Raw genomic sequence first — 17,986 nt, forward strand, 5'->3', positions numbered from 1 at the left:
ATGTGGGCTTTTACTCAGAAAGCTTCCAACTTAAAAATCTTGAAACCCCATCCTTTTGTTTTGAATAGGTCAACTAAATATGGAATTCTTTATTTGGGAGTGTTTGCAACCTCAATTAGAGGAAAGAGGGCTTTTTTTTCTTCAGAGTCTAATTTTGCACAAGGCAATTGCATGCATGCAATGACAACTTCAACCTTTAAAAATAAGGACCTTGCGAAAGAAAACAAGCTTGTGAATATACTAAAGAAAAGTAGATTTATTCAAGAAAAGGATTCAAAAAATATTGAAATCCTGACTAAATATTTATGGCCAAAAAATAGGGAATATAGAAAAAGAATCATCTTTTCTTTATTAAGCTTAGGTGTTGCTAAGCTTGCCACAATTCAAGTTCCATTATTGCTTTCAAGACTTATTGACAATGTAGGAGCTATTAGCTCTTCAAATCTTTCTTTATCTCTTACTAACAAACTCAATGTTCTCTTCTTAATTAGCTCTTATGGTATCGCAAGAATCTCTTCTTCTGGGTTTAATGAGCTTAGAAACGCCCTTTTTTCTGAAGTTAGTCAATATGCATGCAAGGATTTATCGCTAAAGGCCTTCCACCATTTTCACAATGTTAGTAATTTGAGTTTTATTCAAAGTCATAGATCTGGGGAACTCCTAACTATAATTACAAGAGGATTTAAGTCCGTATCTAAATTGCTTAATATAATGATATTTCAGATCATTCCCACTACTGCAGAATTCCTAATGGTTTTAGGGATTCTTCTTCACAAAGTTGGTTCTGAAGTAGCACTGATTACACTAGCAACAATGGTAGCTTATATGGACTTTACTAGAAGAATTACCCATAAAAGAACTATTTACAGAAAAAACATGAACACCTCCGAACAAAAATCGAATGGTCTCTTAAGCGATTCTCTAATCAATGCAGAAACTCTTAAATATCTGAATGGTGAGAAATATATCTATGATCTCTATTCAAAATACCAGGAAATATATAAGAATTCGAATGTTAAGGTACAAACATCCCTGGCATTTTTAAATTTTGGCCAGAATTTCATATTTACAGGAGGACTTTTATCAGCAATGTTGATAACCACAAACAAAGTTTTAGCAGGAACGTTACCTATTGGTTCCATTGTACTTGTAACTTCTCTTTTATTCCAACTTGCTATTCCTTTAAACTTTATTGGTATGATTTACAGAGAGTCAAAATTAACTTTGATTGACTTAAGCAAGTTAAATGAGTATCTAACCATAAAGCCAAAAAATTCTTCAAATTCTCAATGTAGAACTATACAACTGAATCCAAAAACTAAAGTTTTAGACTTTTACAAAGAAATGAACCTCAATGGAACCGGCTCAAGTTCTAAAAAGAATTCAATTAAATTGGAAAACGTTTCTTTCGGTTTTCCATCGACTTTTGGAAATGAACATACATATATTGAAACCTCGAACTCTTCTGATGATTTAGTTGTGAATGATCTTTCTCTTGAAATTCCATTAGGAAAAAGAATGGGATTTGTTGGATCTTCTGGCAGTGGAAAAACAACTTTAGCAAAGCTGATATATAGAATATTCGAGCCAAACTCAGGAAAGATTCGAATCTTTGGAAAAGAAATTGAAGATTATGAAATAAATGAATATAGAAATTGCTTTGCAGTACTCCCTCAAGAAGTTCTACTACTTAATATGAGTATTATCGACAATTTAAAAATTGCAAATAACAACGCAACTCTGGATGAGATTAAGTCAGCATGTAAACTTGCTGGAGTTCATGAGAACATTTTGAAGATGAAGAATGGATATGAAACCATTGTAGGTGAAAGAGGATGTAGCTTATCAGGAGGTGAAAAGCAAAGATTAGGTTTTGCTAGGATGTTAATTAAAAAATCGCCCATTTGGATTCTAGATGAACCTACCAGTGCTTTGGATTTAATAAACCACAATTTCATGGTAAAAATGCTTTCATTTCTCCATGAATACTCTCTATCAACCTCAAATTCTGTAAATTTAAATGATAAATATGATTTAGGATCTAAATATAAGGATATATTTAGCCTAATACCTTACGTTAAAGATAAGAAAGAAATTCAAAGCATTAAGAAGCTTATAGATGATATTGTAAAGCTGCCATTAACTATCATTGTAATAGCTCACAGACTCTCCAGTGTCCGTAACTTTGATTTAATAGCATATTTGGAAGAAGGAAATGTCAAAGAGGTTGGAAATCACGACCAACTTATTGAAAATAAAATGCAATACTACCAGCTTTGGAACAAACAACATATCGACAGCATACTAAAGTAGTATATAAATAGTTTAATCTCTAACCTAATTAATTATTAAGTGTGTATATTCTTTCTAGAGTTTTTATAAAACCTTGTTTACTTGATATTTTACTCAGTGGGATATTCTTACTGATCTTTTTCGGAACCTTAATCTGTGCTGATTTACAAATATCCATATTTACTTTTACTAAAGGAGCCTTAAATGGTCTTATAAGGTTTTTCTTAACAAGAGAATTTTTGTTATCATCATTGTTTTCCGGTGATTTTGGAGGAGTCTTATTAGGAATACCTTTTGAAACAGACGATGTATTTGCATCCAAATCTTCATCTACTACTAGTTCAACCTCTTCAATTGCTTCTTCATTTACAAGCTCTATTAAATGTCCTGGAAAGCTAATTTTTGAAATGTTTATTTTCTGAACATGAGAAGAAAAAGATTCTACAATATCACCTTTATATCCATTTTCGTCAGTCTTATACAAAGAAATTCGGTTAATCCCTTTGATATTATCTATTACTACCACTCCATCATGCCATGTTTTTGTCTTCTGAGTTTTTTGTCGTGTATAAAGTACCTCAAATTGCTTCTTCATAGTTAATTTACAATATTTTATCACCAAAACATATAACTTAAATTTATTATTGAAATCGATAAATTATATATAAGCCAATATTAATCTGAACTGTCCTAGACAACAGTATAAATGCCGATGAGAAATAACCATAAAATTGTCTGTATTCCTTATTCAAGCCATATACTTTGTAAATAAATGTTATTAATATTCTATAATTATCAAATAGTCTTAAAAAAAGAAAGGTTAAACAACCTAAGGCTTCTCTAAAGTTAAATTTTTCGAAATATTGATGTTTGTGGATCCCCAAGATTTTTATTTATAATTTTTTTTTAATAAAAAAAATCAATAAATTGTGTGGGGAGTTGGCACTTGCATGCATGCAAAACTTTGGCACTAAATATTTGAATATTCATTTTCTATTTAACAAAATCTCAAAACAAGAAGTAAGCATAAAGCCATTTATTATATATTGATGAACCCGAACTTCAATTGCTCGATTAATTATTTATTCATACTTTAATATGGCTTGAAATCCAATATATATCAATAGAAATAATTCATGCACACAGTGAATTAGTAAAAGTAGAAAACTATGTTTAGCTTAGCTGAAAAAAAAAATGAAAAAAACCTAAAACTGAAATTGCAAATTGAGTTTGGTATTAATATCAAGATGGGCAACCATTTCACAAAATTCTTCATAAGAAATGAGCCCATCTCCGTCTTTATCTGCTTGAATTATGCACCTATCAACCAATTGTTGAAGCTAAAATAAAAATTAGATTAATTTGTTTCAGTGAAATTTAAGTTAAAATACTCTGAGAGTAATAATGGCATTATTCCAAAACTTACTTGTAAATCCTCCAAATTATCTCCAACCATTATTTTCATAACCTTAAAAAGCTCCCCATTTGAAATCCAGCCATCACTATTCACATCATAGATATCAAAAGCAAACTTCATCTTCTCTTCCGGATTACTCCCAACAGCTAACCTTGCAAGACCTATAATGAATTCAACAAATGATACTTTACCGTCCTTATTAGTGTCAAAAATAGAAATCACACGCTTGACTAATGGATTATCTGCAATTTCTGGCATTTCGAAAAGCTCGTGTGGGTCAAGCTCCCCATTTTGATTAGTATCTAGTGCCTTGAATCTAGAGTATATACGAATAATATCTCTTCTGGTAAAGCTCGCAGCGTGTACTAGCTCAAGCTTTTCCTGCTCTGAAATACCACTTGATTCATTTCTAAGCATTAGTTTGGCGATTAATTTCGTGCAAAAAGACTAATAGAAGAGAGCTTACCCCATTTCTTTTTTTAATGGTTTCCTCCTTAAAGCTTCACCTGGGAAGATCTTTGATCTCTATTTGATTGGATCCAATATTTAATTTATTTTCATGATTATATATTCAACTAGTCGGAAAAGCGCTCTAAACGTACGGCATGTCTATAGTGCAAATACAAAAAATTGCAGATAAGTTAAATGATAGAAAAAAACTGCAATATTTTTTTTTTGATAAGATTAGAACTACCTAATATAATAATATAACAGACTAAAGAGAGTCGTCTCTAATTTTACCAGACTCCTGCTTTGAACTTAATAATAAACTACTTTCTTCTGTTGTTTTTGGTTGGCAATCCACGACCACATCGGTGTTCGTATTAGATACATTATTTGATCTATTTGTGTGCTCATTATTTTGAATGCCTCTATCAGGTTTCTGAGAATGTTCGAAGTTTATTCCATCACCTATCTGGTTTCCAACAGGAAAAATCCACAAAAATGGGTTCGACCCAAATACTTGTTTAAACGAATGCATATAACCCTTAAACCACATGTTAGTATAGGAAGTGCTTCTAGACTTCTCACAGAATTCAATAGTTGTCATAGAATTAAAAACTAACCATAAATGAAAGAAAAAGAAGGAAAATAATACAACTACCAAAAATGCTGATAAAATTTCGGCCAACAAAAGCGCGACAATATCTCCAAATTGAATAGTTGTCATATTTAGGCTCTTATTTAGGGTAGGACCCAATGTAATGGTAATAAAAGCACATGAAATTGCAGAGTATAATATTAAAAGTAGGAGGTGTTTATGGTTTCCCCAACCAACACAGTTGCTGATCCAGGGACAGTGGTGATCCATTTTAAGAACACAAGTTCTGCATACTCTACAATGGTGAGTTCTATCAGGCTTGTATTTTGCACACCACTTACAATATCTTCTTTCTCCATTACTTTTCAGCTCTTTTGATTTTAAATCGCTTTGTAAGCCTCCCGTAGTTTTAATGCTCCATTCGGGAGTATCCGGAATCTCCCCAGGCTTTGTCAAGATACTAAGAACAAAGCAAACGAGCGTCATGAGTACAAATATATTGAAAATGACCACTTGAGAAATGCCAGCTTCGCTATTTTCCTTAATTAAAGGAATAATATGGTAAAACGTATAAATCAAATATAAACACATTATAATCACCACTACAAAGATGACAGGGAGCGCAGTGAGCACTTTCCTCCTAAATTTATCGTATCCATTTGAATGGTCTAGCAGAATATCATCTGTGCCAGCCATATTTGTTGATTTGGTCATCTATATTTTTAGATCCTTTTCTTTAACCTTTTTTCCTTAAAGTATAAATGGCTACTCTTCTAAAACACAATCCATATATACAAATTATCTTATTAGAAATTTTCCCGATTTACTCTTTTTTCCAACTTCCATTCACTTACATGTAATATTTCTTAGATGGTAGACATATTCCCGCATATTTAAAGGCTCCCTAAACTATTATTTCTGCACCCCTAAATACCGCCACATATTCGGCGGGAACATGAAGTCACTAAAAGTGGCAAGTATTAATCAAAGGAAAACTTGATCATTGAATTAACAAAGAAGACGAATGTTGTACAATTGAGATAAAATAACGGATGGGATTTTGGGGGTTTCCTGTACCCTTTTGGATTCTGTTCACTGCACGGCGATACATGTGTGTATTTCAAATTTTGAGTTTACGAGCAAAATATAGCTGGCTAGATCATTGATTAAGTATCACTAAAACTGAGTGAGGTCCATAAAAGTGTCCATATTACAATGTTAAATAAAGATACATCTAACTCTCTCAAAATACCGGAATACTGCTTTAGGCGTCGCAACTTTAAAGGAGAGGGGGAGCTTGAAAATTCAAAATTACATGCATTCACTGATGAATGTTGGGACTCGCCGAGAATAACTCCAAACTTTGGTGATGAAAATGATAGCCTATTACCAAATCGGACACTGAGTAGGGTACCTAGAATTTATTCTTTGGCTGAAGGTGATTTTGAGGATTTTGAGAATAAACCTGAAGCTCACAAACCTCTTTTTGACGCCGCCAGAGAGTCATCAAGCATTGATTCAGAGATCACCATTCATGCAGAAGAGTACACTAAACCCGCTAATGATGGCTATGATTATGATGATGATTATTATGATGATGACGATGAAGCGCTAACTCCGCTGGCATCTTCTGCTGCTAGATATAGACTTTATGATATTGATTGGGATGAAAAGTCAAGGCTGAAAAAAGACGAGCAAATCAGTAATATCCATGAAATTCAAGATGATATAAAACTTAAAGACTCTGATTTTTGCCTTCTAGATTCCACAGGAATAAAAGGTCCTAAGGAATTCGAAACTAAGCAAGGTAAAGTTATTATTTCGGAAGATGGAGACTTCAGCTTTGAGTTTTCTGACAGAAGGAAACTTTTCACAGTCAAAGGAGGAGGATGTTTCGTTTTAGTCAGTGATGTTATTGATAAGAAAAGAAGGGTTTCTGATGATTCATCATTTGAGTCTGCTGATGTAACTAACCAAGAATACAATGAAAGTAAATACCACGTTAGTGAGCTTCCGCAACAACATTTAAAGAGATATATCTATGGAACTCATCTTTGTGAAACTATCAAATCGTTCATTCCAAAGGTAAAGCTTAAAGTTCCCCAAGAAGGGACTTATTTTTTGATGTCTAATCATTTAACTTTTGCTGATTTTCGAGCTGAATTTATCTCAAACCTATCAGGCCAGGTTCTCTCTGCTCATCTTACTAATTATCAATCAACCGTTATATTTACCTCAAAAAGTGGTAAGAGAGTAGAATTTGATAAACTAATTCTTGACAAAATGGGAGTTTTTGAAGAGGTTGACCAGGCCTTTGAAGAAATTAAGTACAATGATTACTTAATTAAGAAATCTCATGAAGTTTCAGAATGCGGAATTGAATGGTCTACAATTATCAAAATCTGGAGGTTGATACTCGATAGGCTTGTTGATTGCAAAAATTTGGAGCTAAAGGGGCTTAAAGCCTACTCTGAATCTCTTATTAGTTCTGATGTAGATTTAACCCTTAGTGAGAGCTTTTCCATTGGAGGAAATTGTATGATGGACTGGCACATTAAAAAAAGTGTCTTTGAGAATATATTCCCAATTCAAGTTGAGAAGTTCTGACTTAAAATTTTTAATCAAATTTAGATAGTAATTACTTAGAAGTAAATCCCTTTAACGATTTTAATGAGCTCGCAATATCATTGTATTTGAATGAATGTTTGTTTAGACCATTATTAACCATTCCAAAGCGAATAAGTGCCAATATATCGTGGTACGGGATATTTTTACAACGTTCGCTTGCGACATTGTGAGAGTTATCATTTAAATTAATATTCTTGTAAAAATTTGTCAAGTTACTTTGGTTAAATGACTTGAGATGTTTTTGAACTTTCTTCTCGGAAAAGTTTAACTTTGATTCAATCGATGCCATGTATTCCAAAATTATAATAAACATTGAAAATGATTCTTTGTATTGAGAATTATATATTTCTTTTTTCTCATAAAACTCTAATACTTTGTTAAAGTATGTATCTGCCTTTTCAATTTCTTTGGAAAAAAGCTTAAACGCGAAACAGCTTGTGTTCCCTGATTCATTTTCCTCACCTTCCTCCTCTTCTTCAGAATCTAGCTGATTTTCAACTTGAACAATGTTGTAATGGAAGATACTTTTGATAGTTAATATGAAGTACAGGGCTGAAACGGAATTATAAAGAAAAATTTCTAAGTCAATGCAAGGAATCGTTGGAATTGACTCCTTGCTCCCAAGCTCAAAGTTAGATATTAACAATGATACATTCTTGAATATTAAATCAATACTTTTTTTCATTTTGGTCAAAAATTTATATGGGAGAAACATAAAGATATTCTTAATGTGGCTGAAGTTTACGAAATGGCTACATCTTATTTTCTTATTCTCTGAAAACTCTTCAACAATATTTGATAAAACCTGGTTAAACTCCTTGATTTTGCTTTGAAAATAACTATGTACAAGATCCTCTTGGATTTCGCTTAAAGCATTAATAATATTTGATGTACAAATAAAGCAATATATCTGCTTGTTACTCAAAACTGATCCTCTAAGAAAGTTGATAAGCAACTCACTTCTTTCATCTGAAGAAGCCTCCCCATTATCATTACTCTTCAAATAACCTGCTTCCGTATTATTGCTAATACTCAAACAATACTGAGTCATAATGAAAAATAGGTATTTAACAGCGTCAGCAATCCAACCATCGTTTTTAAATAGTCCCTCCTCTATTATTCCCTTAATATTACTTGTTATACAATAAGCAGTATAATATAAAATATAATTTTCTTCATATTTTGAACACCAAATGAGAAATGACGAAAGGAACTTTCCCGCCTTACATGCATTTACATGTAAATTGCCTTTGGAATTGTCAGATTTTACAGATTCTTGATTAGCAAGAAAGTGTATATCTAATAGCAATAAGTAAGTAAAACTGGTAATGTGAATAATTGACACAAGCTCCATGTTTTGACTTAAATATGTAGAAAGATGTTCCTCCGATTGTTTAAATGATCTGTCCATTATATTTGCCGTAGTCTGAAAAAGTTCAAGAATTTCACTAATTAATATGAGCTGCATATTTCTATCTGCATGCATTGTACAACATGTTTCGCATAAAACTGGGAAAAGAAGAGAGAAATATGAAAAATCGTAAACTTCACTTTGAAGATGTAGAATTTTGTGAATATGGTTAATAATCTTGAATGTACTTTCCTTTGAAGTTGAAAATAAAAGTGGAAAGGTGACGAATAGTTTCTGAAGAATCTCAACAGAATACCCTTCATTGGAGATCATCAATTTTGTGTAGCAACAATCTTTGTCTTTGAAGATATTGTTTTCTCTATTTTTAATATATTCTGATGTAATTTTATTGTTATTCAATTTACTTCCAAAAGCTCGTTTGCTAGATGACTCAACCCCTAGAATTCGAATTAAAATCACGTATTCAATTATATCAGTGAGAACTTCCTTTTCAATTAACTTTTCCAATATCCTCTTTGAGCTTAATATTAATTTTAAAGTCAAATGCAAAAACTTGATAGTCAATCCTATACGTATATACTGCTCCTCTTTAATCACTATTTGATCATTACCTGAGTTATTATCTAAATAAAAGTTATAAAGTAAATTTTCTATTAAAAATAGTTGTTTTGCAACCAAGATTTCTGTTAATACTATTGAATAATCATTTTCTTGCAGAATAAACTCTTCAACAATAGGAAGTACTAAATTAATATTTAAGTTTAAGTTCTCAATGCAATATACCTTTGCTGATTTAGAATATATCTCAATACTAGATTCAACAAGTTCTTTATTTATCTCTTCTTGAGTGTTCTTGTCTAGTCTATCTACCAACAATTTAGTTGATTTAAAGAATTCTAAAGTCATTTTAACCATTTCATCCGTACTTTCCTGCAAACTCAAAAATATGGATGTGGTGAGCTCAATTGATCTTGAAATTACAGCACTGAATTCTTGAATATATTTGCCTTCGTGCATTACTTCTTTATCTTGTTCAGTATTGTGAATAGTTTTCTTAACGTTCAATAATGCATCAATAAAAGAATACATTTGCCTAATATAATCCCCAAAATCTTCTTCAAATGGATGTGACAGCTTTACTACATCAGAGATCAAAAGTATTAGCAATCTTAGAAGCAGATATAAGCAATTTAAATTACTTAGAACAAATTTTATTACACCATTATCTTTTATTGAAAATAATCTGGAAATTTCTTTTATAGAAATTTCCTGGTATTTATCCACTATTCTCTTTTTGTTATTGGTCCTCAAAATATCAAATCCATCCTCATGTTCATATCTCGTATCATTATTTTCATCATGCTGAGAATTAATGCTAATAAATATCTCATAATCTATAAGTAATTTTTTCTCCAATAGCTTAATGTTATGTTTATTCACATTCAAGTACCTATTCACATATGACAAGAGTTCAGGTAACTCGTAGTCATAATTATTTGCAAATATTAAATCTACGATTTCTTCCATTTTGTGTGAATATACAAAAAATCATTTTCAAACCTGCCACGATATACCCGATTACGAACATGCTATAAATTGGTATATCCCCCCCGCATGAAATTTGCTGGAAAGAATAACTCAAAATGTGTTGCTAATTTATTTCAAAACCTAAATAAAGGTAAATCTTATCTTGATATAGCCCTTAGTTTCATTAAGTATTTCTTTTGGCAGAATTAACATCAGTATTTCTAAAAAAAAATGCTCTAAATTCATTAGAATCATGTTGGCGGCAACTGCCAGAATTTACAAATTTCAATTATTACACTTTAGGAAATTAAAGCAGAAATTAAACTAAGCCCTGAAAAAAAAACTGAGACCATAGTTCATAATACTTCATTTATGAGCCTTTATTCTGAATTTTTTCGGAATGCCAGCTAAAGAAGATTTTAAACCATTCGAAATCAACAACTTTTTGGCTGAGTTCAGGTCTCAAGTATCTAAAAGAAAGAAGCGATTTCAAGAACAACCAAGCTCAAAGCATTTAGATATTTTTGCAGATGGAAGAGCTAAGCTAATGGTCAAAAAAACTAATGATAATAATTATCAATCAGATATTAAAAGGCTCATTGAATTTGCCATTGATAGGCCATCAGTACAAGGTGAGAACTCTCCTTTAAGTCCATTCAATACTGATTTGCTTTTCTTCAATGAAGATACAACCTCTTCTTCAGTTTATTTTGAGTGGTCATGCACGGATTGTCCATTATATATGCCAAAGATGTGTAATTGTGGAACAAAAGGTGGTGAAAATCTATATTCTATGGTCTGTAGTAATGAGAGCTGTGAAGGCCTGCTAAAATTACCTTATAGTCTTATACATATACCCTTGAATCGTAAAATTAATTCAGTCCAATCATTCGTTTCTGAAAATATGGGAATCCCAAGCTCTATACTTATTTATTATGGGAAACTAAAAAATTCACTGCTTTTAGTGTTATTTGACAAAGAACAAGAACGAAGCCTTGTAAGAGCTCTTTATAATGCATCTGAATCTATTGGTTGTATTGCTTTATATGATATTTTTCCAGATAATAACAAAAGTAGAAGTTCAAGAAGGCCTTATACGACTAAGCTTAAATATACTGGTCAAATCCGTAATTTATACAAGTAATCATTCACTTCAAGAACTAATAATATAAAATTAACGAGCCCTAATTTTAAACCATGTCAATATTCAAATTTTAAATCATAACTCAATTATTCTTAAATAACATGGATATAATGATTTGAATCAATTTTGAAGTTTGAAACCGAATCTGCGAGAGAAAAAAAAAATCACTTCATATCAAGTTAATAATTGTGTCGCATATTCCTAATAACAAATTCTTTGTTCACTATTTATACTTTGAAAGCTATATTTTTATTTAATTAAGTTTCCTTATTGATAAGTCATTTACTCATCTTATTAAAATTATATCAATTTTTTTTCATAAAATAATTCTTCAAAGAAAAATATTTATCTATTCGTTAATTTTGACTTTTATTTTTGTTTTTGTATTAGATTAATAATGCGCTGATATTGTGCAGAAATTTCATGTGTTCAAAATATTCATTATATCAACTAGTTGAAAGGAACAAACTAAAGAATTAAATACATTATTCTCAGATTAATTCCACTCGCTATCTGAGATTTCTCCCATTTTCTTATTCTTCACAGACTTCCTCTGGTTCGTAATATTTTTATTCTCGCGTGATCTCTTGCTTTGTTTAATATGATCAGAAGAATCGGAAATCTCCCCCTCACTGAATGAGTCAGAGAAACCTTCAGACATTATTGAGTCAATTTGACTAATGCCAAACTCATCTTTGCAAATTCTATTATTTTCCTTAATTTTTTGCAGAACATCGCTTATTTCCAGATTTTTATTGTTTTTGTAAAATGAATTCGATTTTGAGATAGCATTGAGAATGCAATTTTCAATGGAGTGGTTATCAAACTTGTTGACAAACAAGTCTATTGCCTTATTCAAATCATTGATATTAATCACTTCTAATCCGTTTAATTTTTCGGTATAATGAATTGTTAAGCTTTCAATCATGTTGCTATCATCAGAACTAAATGAAATTGGGTTAATTCTCGAATTAAGACCAATTGGATCTTCTTGATCATTGTATTTATTTACATTGTTTCTACTACGTCTACTAAACATCAAAATCTCATGTGGATTTGCTGTTTTACTAACAAACTGAAACCCAAACCTTTTCGAATTGATCAGCTGTGAGTCACATTCATATTCAACTCTAAGCCTAATAATTGGTAGATCCATTGACTTATTCTTTAGAATTTCTTGTATTTCAGGATTCTGAGGCAAATTTAACTTATTTTTTTCCAACTGTACAATTTTTGCCTGTTCAATTAGTTGATGAACTTTTTCAATTAAATGTTGTTCAACCTGAGCTAAATCTTTGTCTAAAACAATATTATCATGGATAAAAACCCTTGGTGAGAGTAAAGGTATGGGAGTTGTTTTAAATGTATTATTTTTTATTTCCAATAGTGTAACATGCTTTTGTAAACTTTCAGATGCAATAAGAGATGTAGCAATTGAAGATCCTGGCTGAAGTACAAAGAAGTTTTTATTTGCAACCTCTACAGGGTTAACAATGCATTCATGTTCGTGACCCCAAATTATTAAATCAAGAAAATCTGGTAAAAATGATTCTGGAATAGAATCTTTTGATAGGGTTCCCCCAAAATTGCCTTTTTTTCTATTTTGATGGAAAAGCAAAATAGAAAACCATTCAGAGTCACCATTAGTATTTTCAGGAATCAAAAATTTAACTTTATTCTTTTCAAATGACCTATGAAGTCTTTCATCTCTAATATTTCCAATTCCATATATTGCCAACCTTGTACTTCCTTTCTCAAGCAAAACTGGAAAAACTTCTATGTTATCTACATTGTTATTCTTTCCTATATAGTTGATAAACCTCGCTGACTCAAGTATATCTAGCGGAGAAAGAAGCCCTTCTTCTCCAGGATCGTCATGATTTCCATGTATTCCGAAGAATGGAATGGATACGTTAGCATCACCAACTTCCCAATTGTACCCATTAACATTTGATGAATCTTGTCGATTTAGAGCTCTGAATTTAATTTGTTTATTCCCCATACAGTACTCACGAATAATGTTCATTACCTTATACATTATATATTTAGAAGGTTTAGCAACGTCAAATAAGTCCCCACTATGTAGAATAAGGTCTACATCAAGTTTTTTACCAATAATAAAAATTTCCTCCAACGTAATTAATGAGTCATTACTCCTTATTCTATTAAATTAATTTACTAAACTATCGAATTGATCACAAGTCAGTTCAAACATACCTATCTCTTTCTTTATATCCCGTATGTGTGTCTGTACATACAAGAATTTTAAATGTATTATCATCGTCCCCAGTTACTTCCATTGTTATTCATTCATTTATTGTATTAAAACGCTTCAAGTCAATATGCAGTTAAAAATAGCCCCCAGCATTTTGGGCGCCAACTTACTTGTTAATGACCTTTGCATATGTTTTTTCACAAGGCAAAAAATATTATCAATATCTAAAAATAAATAAAACTTGTTACAGCAACTGTAATGTTTCTTCCTGTAACATCAAGACAGTTGTTTTTAAGAAGTTATTTGTTTTGGTAGGATAAGAATATAGGTTGAGAATTTCGAAGATGTTAATTAATAGATGGGTAATATTTGCTTACTTATTTCAATTACTTTGGAGGTATATTATAAGTGAAGGAACTCAAATCAATGCAGCAACCGAAGAGAATGATGCTTATAGGTATAATATCATAGCTGATGATCTTTTGAATATGGATTTTCCGGCGTATAAATTTAGAGATCTAAAAAGAAAGTCTAGAGTAATAATAGAGGCAAATAATAGAATGTTGCATGTATTAGAGGATTTGTTAATAATTTCTGACGAAATCTTAGAAGGTTTTTCTGATCCTTCAAAAGAGCCATATTTTTTGGAGGAATATAAATCTATCTCACTGGTAAGTCTTATTTTGAATGTAATTTAGTAATAGTAAATCAAAACCCTTAGGTTCCAAGTTCTTTGCTTAAGTTTTTAGTAGATCACGTTGAAAAAATGTTAGAAAGCTTGCCTTCCTCAAAGCCAATAAGTTATTTTCTGTACAATGATGCAACTGAAGTTTATAGAAAGGCGCATATTGAATTGCTAAAGGATTACAGAGTAGTAACAATAAGAGTTGCATGCAGGCTTTTAATCATCTCCGTATTGCTTTCCTCATTGGAGAACCTAGTTAATAAAGAGCATTCAAAGAGTCTTAGCATTTCCTATCCATTTTTGGATGATATTATTATTCGCCCCAAATCCACAGCAAGGTCAAACGTTACAAAAGTTTTAAACAGAATTTTGAACTCCATAAGAAATTATGGAAGGAGAATCAAAATAGGAATAAAGAAAAAGGTGGGTATGAGTGATGAATTTGAAATAATCGGTGCGGATTCTCCAGAAATAAATGAAAAGGAATTTCTTTCCGCTATTTATAATCACAGGCAAGGTTCGGTTAGATCTATATTTGGAAAAGATGAAGCAATCTTTGAAAACAAGCAAGAAGTTTTTCAGGTAATAAACAATTTTATAGGAAAACAAGAAAGAGACTCAGGAATATTACTACAAATCCTTGAAACAGTGATTAGAAAGGAGCTTGGAATCGAGAGTTCTCAAGAACTCCAATGGAACTCCGAAGCCAAAAGGAAACTTACAAATGTCTGTAGAGACAGCCATGTCCTGGAAATTTTACCAAATAGAATAAAATTTAAAACATGTAGGCAGTTATTTAACAAGGCTGGTGAGATTTTGACGGGGTCTCACTTTAAGAATAGTGAAAAAGAAAGTCGTATGGCTGGAAGAGCAAATGTATTAAAAAAAATCAGAAGAATTTCTTCGATTAAGTTTATTCAGGTAAGTATCAAATTAAGCCAAACTGATATAAACAGATCTAATTCAGCTAAAATATATTCTCTTTTAGTCAATATTAATATACTATAATGTGAATGACAAATTATTGAAAGATCAATTGGCCAAAGTAAGTAAGGGGACATTGAATAGAAGTCATAGAGCGAGATATTCAGAAATATTAAATGCTGAAGACTGAGAGTATGAGTACATATTAAGCTAACCCAAAATCATTCTTGTGCTGCTATCTAACTTATTCATGGTGGAAAGCTGATCATTGCAAAGCTTTGGAATATCTCTAACCCAATTTAAATGACGATTCCATTCTTTAACCAGTGCATCCAATTTGGCATTTGACTTATTAAAAATCTTTTCTTGGCTAAGAACTACCTCATTATTCTCTTTTATCAATGAGTGGACACGCTTTAATAAATAAGGTGCTTGAGAAATTACCTCCTTACAACTTTCAAATTGCTCAGAAGTTTCTTTAACTACTGAACATTTCATGATAAGATTTAGAGGTTTAATAAACTTTTCTAATTTGGCAGTAGTTTTAGAAGAATTCACTTGAGGAGCGCTATTCTTCTTTATTAGCTCTATTTGTTTTTCTATATTAATCATCTTATTATTTGCATGCACGCTGGATTGTTTGAGGTTATTTAAATGGTCTTCAATATTTATAAGAGGGGATAAAACTTCTTTACGAAGTTTCCTCTTTGTAGTTGGAAGTCTTGCCTTAATATTCTTTAACCCACTTCCCTGTGTTCTTTCATCGACAGTCTGTCTAAGAGAAGCTATAATACTTATGACCTTGTTAATTGCTTCTTCGCTTGACTCTACCAGTTCATTCCTAAGGTCTGGACTTACGTCAATAGACTTGAAAATATTGTTTGTCTGATTTCCTTTGTCAGAGCCTTCCTTTTTCAATCTAGATAAGTTCTTCTTAAGTGACATTGTTATGTCCAAAGAAAGTAAATAAGAATAGGAGTATAATGAGCTTGGCACAGATTCATTCTTGGCTGAGGACAAAATGATTTCGGAGTAGACTTTATTGGTGAATTGAAGTTTTTCTAGAGAGTTTAGCATAATACTCGTGGAATTATTAATATACATATATACATGATCAAGTTCATTAGCTAATAAATTAATGTGTTGAATAAGCTTTTGAATCTCTTTGGAAGAAAGCTTATCTGAAAATTTTTCCTGTAAAATATCAATTTTTTTAAAATCTGGAAAAAAAGGAAGACCCTTTGCGTTTCTATTTTCTAATAAAACCCCTTGACTAGATTTCGTTTTAGAAAACTGGTAAGGTAATATTTTGGTTGGATTAAGTTTTGTCTTACTTAAAGAGCTTTTATCAAAATCTCTGTCATTTAAAATATTATCTAATTGAGATAAACTTTCCAGTTCTTTCTTATTCTTCTCAAAGTTATAAGAACATAAATCCACCAAATTCTTGTCATATGTTATATTTATATATGAGACATGTGCTAAAGTCTCTCTTAATATTTCAAAACTTTGTTCATATAAAACAAGTACATTAGAAACCGACTTCATCATATAAATAAGTTTCTTTTCCAGAGGGACCAAAATGTGTTTATACTTTAAACAGTTTTTTAGCTGCTTCAATTGTTTGTTTGCTCTATTTAACTCCATGAGAACTATTTTCGAAAGAGGGGATGAAACAAAAATTGTGTTTTCAGGTAAATATTCTTGTAGTTCAATAATGCTACCGATAATATTTTGTTCAATACTTTTCATTGTATCTTGATCAATAAATCCGCTTAAAGTAAGATAAGGTTCTAGTTCTTTACTTCTAGACAGATTTTTCTTATGTTCATCCAAAAGTAGAATAAGATTGAAGACTTTACTACATTTATTCACTCGGTTAATTGCTTGGCTAAGGTCGTTATGAATAGATTTTGCAGCTACTTGAAAAATATCGCCAATGTCTTTATTATGCTGTTTTAAAACTCCTAATAAATGGCTAGAAAGTTTTGTTGAAATGAAATGTTCGATATCCTGTTGTAAGCCAACACATAAGTCTTTTTTTCGTATAAATGAATCTTTGTTGTCAAACATATTCTCTTGTTGGTTTTGAAAGTTTTCAAGTAACCGAATACAAAAATCGATCTCAAACTTCTTCGTATTGATATAATCCAAAAAATAAATAAACTCCTTCAAGGTGCGTACTTGATCTGACTCTTGAAGAATATTAAAGTTTTTGGTCCAAAGATGAATTGAGTCTCTAAAAACTGACATTTCACTGCTAAAAGTCTTAGAATCAACAATATTTTCCTTTAGAAGTCTCAACAATGAACTCTCGCAGACTAATTTAACACTTTCCTCCTTAGACAAAATTCTCTTTTGTGTAGCAACTGTGTTCTCTAATTTGCTATTCAAATTAATTAATTCAACGTTACTTGTAAACTTTGACTTTTCCACAAAAAAATCAAGTAACTGTTGATACCTGTCATTGTTTTTAGTTTTCTTTGAGTTCCAAAGCTTGATTTGAGCCTCGGAAGCAATAATAATTGACAGAAGCAAAAATATAAATAGAATAACCCATGAATTCATTTTGACTTGATAAAATCGATGCTTGAAATTATAGTTTTAAAAAGAGCAATTCTTGCAAAAAAAAAATTATACCAACCTGAAACTATATTCTCCTTATTACCATAATATTGTCGTAGCTAACGCTGCAACTCTTTATTATAATTTACCTTTATCTTTTATAAAGAATCAACAA

At 31.2% G+C, this 17,986-nt stretch overlaps 11 protein-coding genes across 11 annotated transcripts; 5 read left to right on the forward strand and 6 right to left on the reverse strand.

Moving 5' to 3' along the window:
• Positions 1–2,313, forward strand: cgd1_1350 (ATM1-like ABC transporter with 6 transmembrane domains; the record flags this gene model as incomplete). Its single annotated transcript, XM_627977.1, has 1 exon — positions 1–2,313. The coding sequence occupies one exon, from the start codon at positions 1–3 to the stop codon at positions 2,311–2,313; it is 2,313 nt and encodes a 770-aa protein (XP_627977.1).
• Positions 2,314–2,341: 28 nt separating this feature from the next.
• Positions 2,342–2,887, reverse strand: cgd1_1360 (ABC-transporter, putative; the record flags this gene model as incomplete). Its single annotated transcript, XM_627978.1, has 1 exon — positions 2,342–2,887. The coding sequence occupies one exon, from the start codon at positions 2,885–2,887 to the stop codon at positions 2,342–2,344; it is 546 nt and encodes a 181-aa protein (XP_627978.1).
• A 613-nt stretch (positions 2,888–3,500) lies between these two features.
• On the reverse strand, positions 3,501–4,156 carry cgd1_1370 (protein with 3x EFh domains; the record flags this gene model as incomplete). Its single annotated transcript, XM_627979.1, has 2 exons — positions 3,504–3,632; positions 3,719–4,156. Coding segments are annotated over 2 exons (567 nt in total), but the record flags the coding sequence as incomplete, so codon positions are not given.
• A 268-nt stretch (positions 4,157–4,424) lies between these two features.
• Positions 4,425–5,465, reverse strand: cgd1_1380 (DHHC family palmitoyl transferases with a signal peptide and 4x transmembrane domains; the record flags this gene model as incomplete). The annotated part of the gene is made up of 1 exon (XM_627980.1): positions 4,425–5,465. One exon carries the CDS (start codon positions 5,463–5,465, stop codon positions 4,425–4,427), a length of 1,041 nt encoding a protein of 346 aa, XP_627980.1.
• A 501-nt stretch (positions 5,466–5,966) lies between these two features.
• cgd1_1390 (hypothetical protein) lies at positions 5,967–7,358 on the forward strand (the record flags this gene model as incomplete). Its single annotated transcript, XM_627981.1, has 1 exon — positions 5,967–7,358. The coding sequence occupies one exon, from the start codon at positions 5,967–5,969 to the stop codon at positions 7,356–7,358; it is 1,392 nt and encodes a 463-aa protein (XP_627981.1).
• A 31-nt stretch (positions 7,359–7,389) lies between these two features.
• cgd1_1400 (hypothetical protein) lies at positions 7,390–10,278 on the reverse strand (the record flags this gene model as incomplete). The annotated part of the gene is made up of 1 exon (XM_627982.1): positions 7,390–10,278. One exon carries the CDS (start codon positions 10,276–10,278, stop codon positions 7,390–7,392), a length of 2,889 nt encoding a protein of 962 aa, XP_627982.1.
• Positions 10,279–10,678: 400 nt separating this feature from the next.
• cgd1_1410 (hypothetical protein) lies at positions 10,679–11,422 on the forward strand (the record flags this gene model as incomplete). Its single annotated transcript, XM_627983.1, has 1 exon — positions 10,679–11,422. The coding sequence occupies one exon, from the start codon at positions 10,679–10,681 to the stop codon at positions 11,420–11,422; it is 744 nt and encodes a 247-aa protein (XP_627983.1).
• Positions 11,423–11,918: 496 nt separating this feature from the next.
• cgd1_1420 (DNA repair and meiosis protein Mre11 (emb|CAB50793.1)) lies at positions 11,919–13,460 on the reverse strand (the record flags this gene model as incomplete). The annotated part of the gene is made up of 1 exon (XM_001388117.1): positions 11,919–13,460. One exon carries the CDS (start codon positions 13,458–13,460, stop codon positions 11,919–11,921), a length of 1,542 nt encoding a protein of 513 aa, XP_001388154.1.
• Positions 13,461–13,981: 521 nt separating this feature from the next.
• Positions 13,982–14,335, forward strand: cgd1_1430 (hypothetical protein; the record flags this gene model as incomplete). Its single annotated transcript, XM_627984.1, has 1 exon — positions 13,982–14,335. The coding sequence occupies one exon, from the start codon at positions 13,982–13,984 to the stop codon at positions 14,333–14,335; it is 354 nt and encodes a 117-aa protein (XP_627984.1).
• A 68-nt stretch (positions 14,336–14,403) lies between these two features.
• On the forward strand, positions 14,404–15,330 carry cgd1_1440 (hypothetical protein; the record flags this gene model as incomplete). The annotated part of the gene is made up of 1 exon (XM_627985.1): positions 14,404–15,330. The coding sequence occupies one exon, from the start codon at positions 14,404–14,406 to the stop codon at positions 15,328–15,330; it is 927 nt and encodes a 308-aa protein (XP_627985.1).
• Positions 15,331–15,456: 126 nt separating this feature from the next.
• On the reverse strand, positions 15,457–17,814 carry cgd1_1450 (predicted secreted protein, signal peptide; the record flags this gene model as incomplete). Its single annotated transcript, XM_627986.1, has 1 exon — positions 15,457–17,814. One exon carries the CDS (start codon positions 17,812–17,814, stop codon positions 15,457–15,459), a length of 2,358 nt encoding a protein of 785 aa, XP_627986.1.
• Between the last annotated feature and the right edge of the window lie 172 nt (positions 17,815–17,986).

This window comes from Cryptosporidium parvum, chromosome 1 (assembly GCF_000165345.1).
Source record: "Cryptosporidium parvum Iowa II chromosome 1, whole genome shotgun sequence".
NCBI lineage: Eukaryota > Apicomplexa > Conoidasida > Eucoccidiorida > Cryptosporidiidae > Cryptosporidium > Cryptosporidium parvum.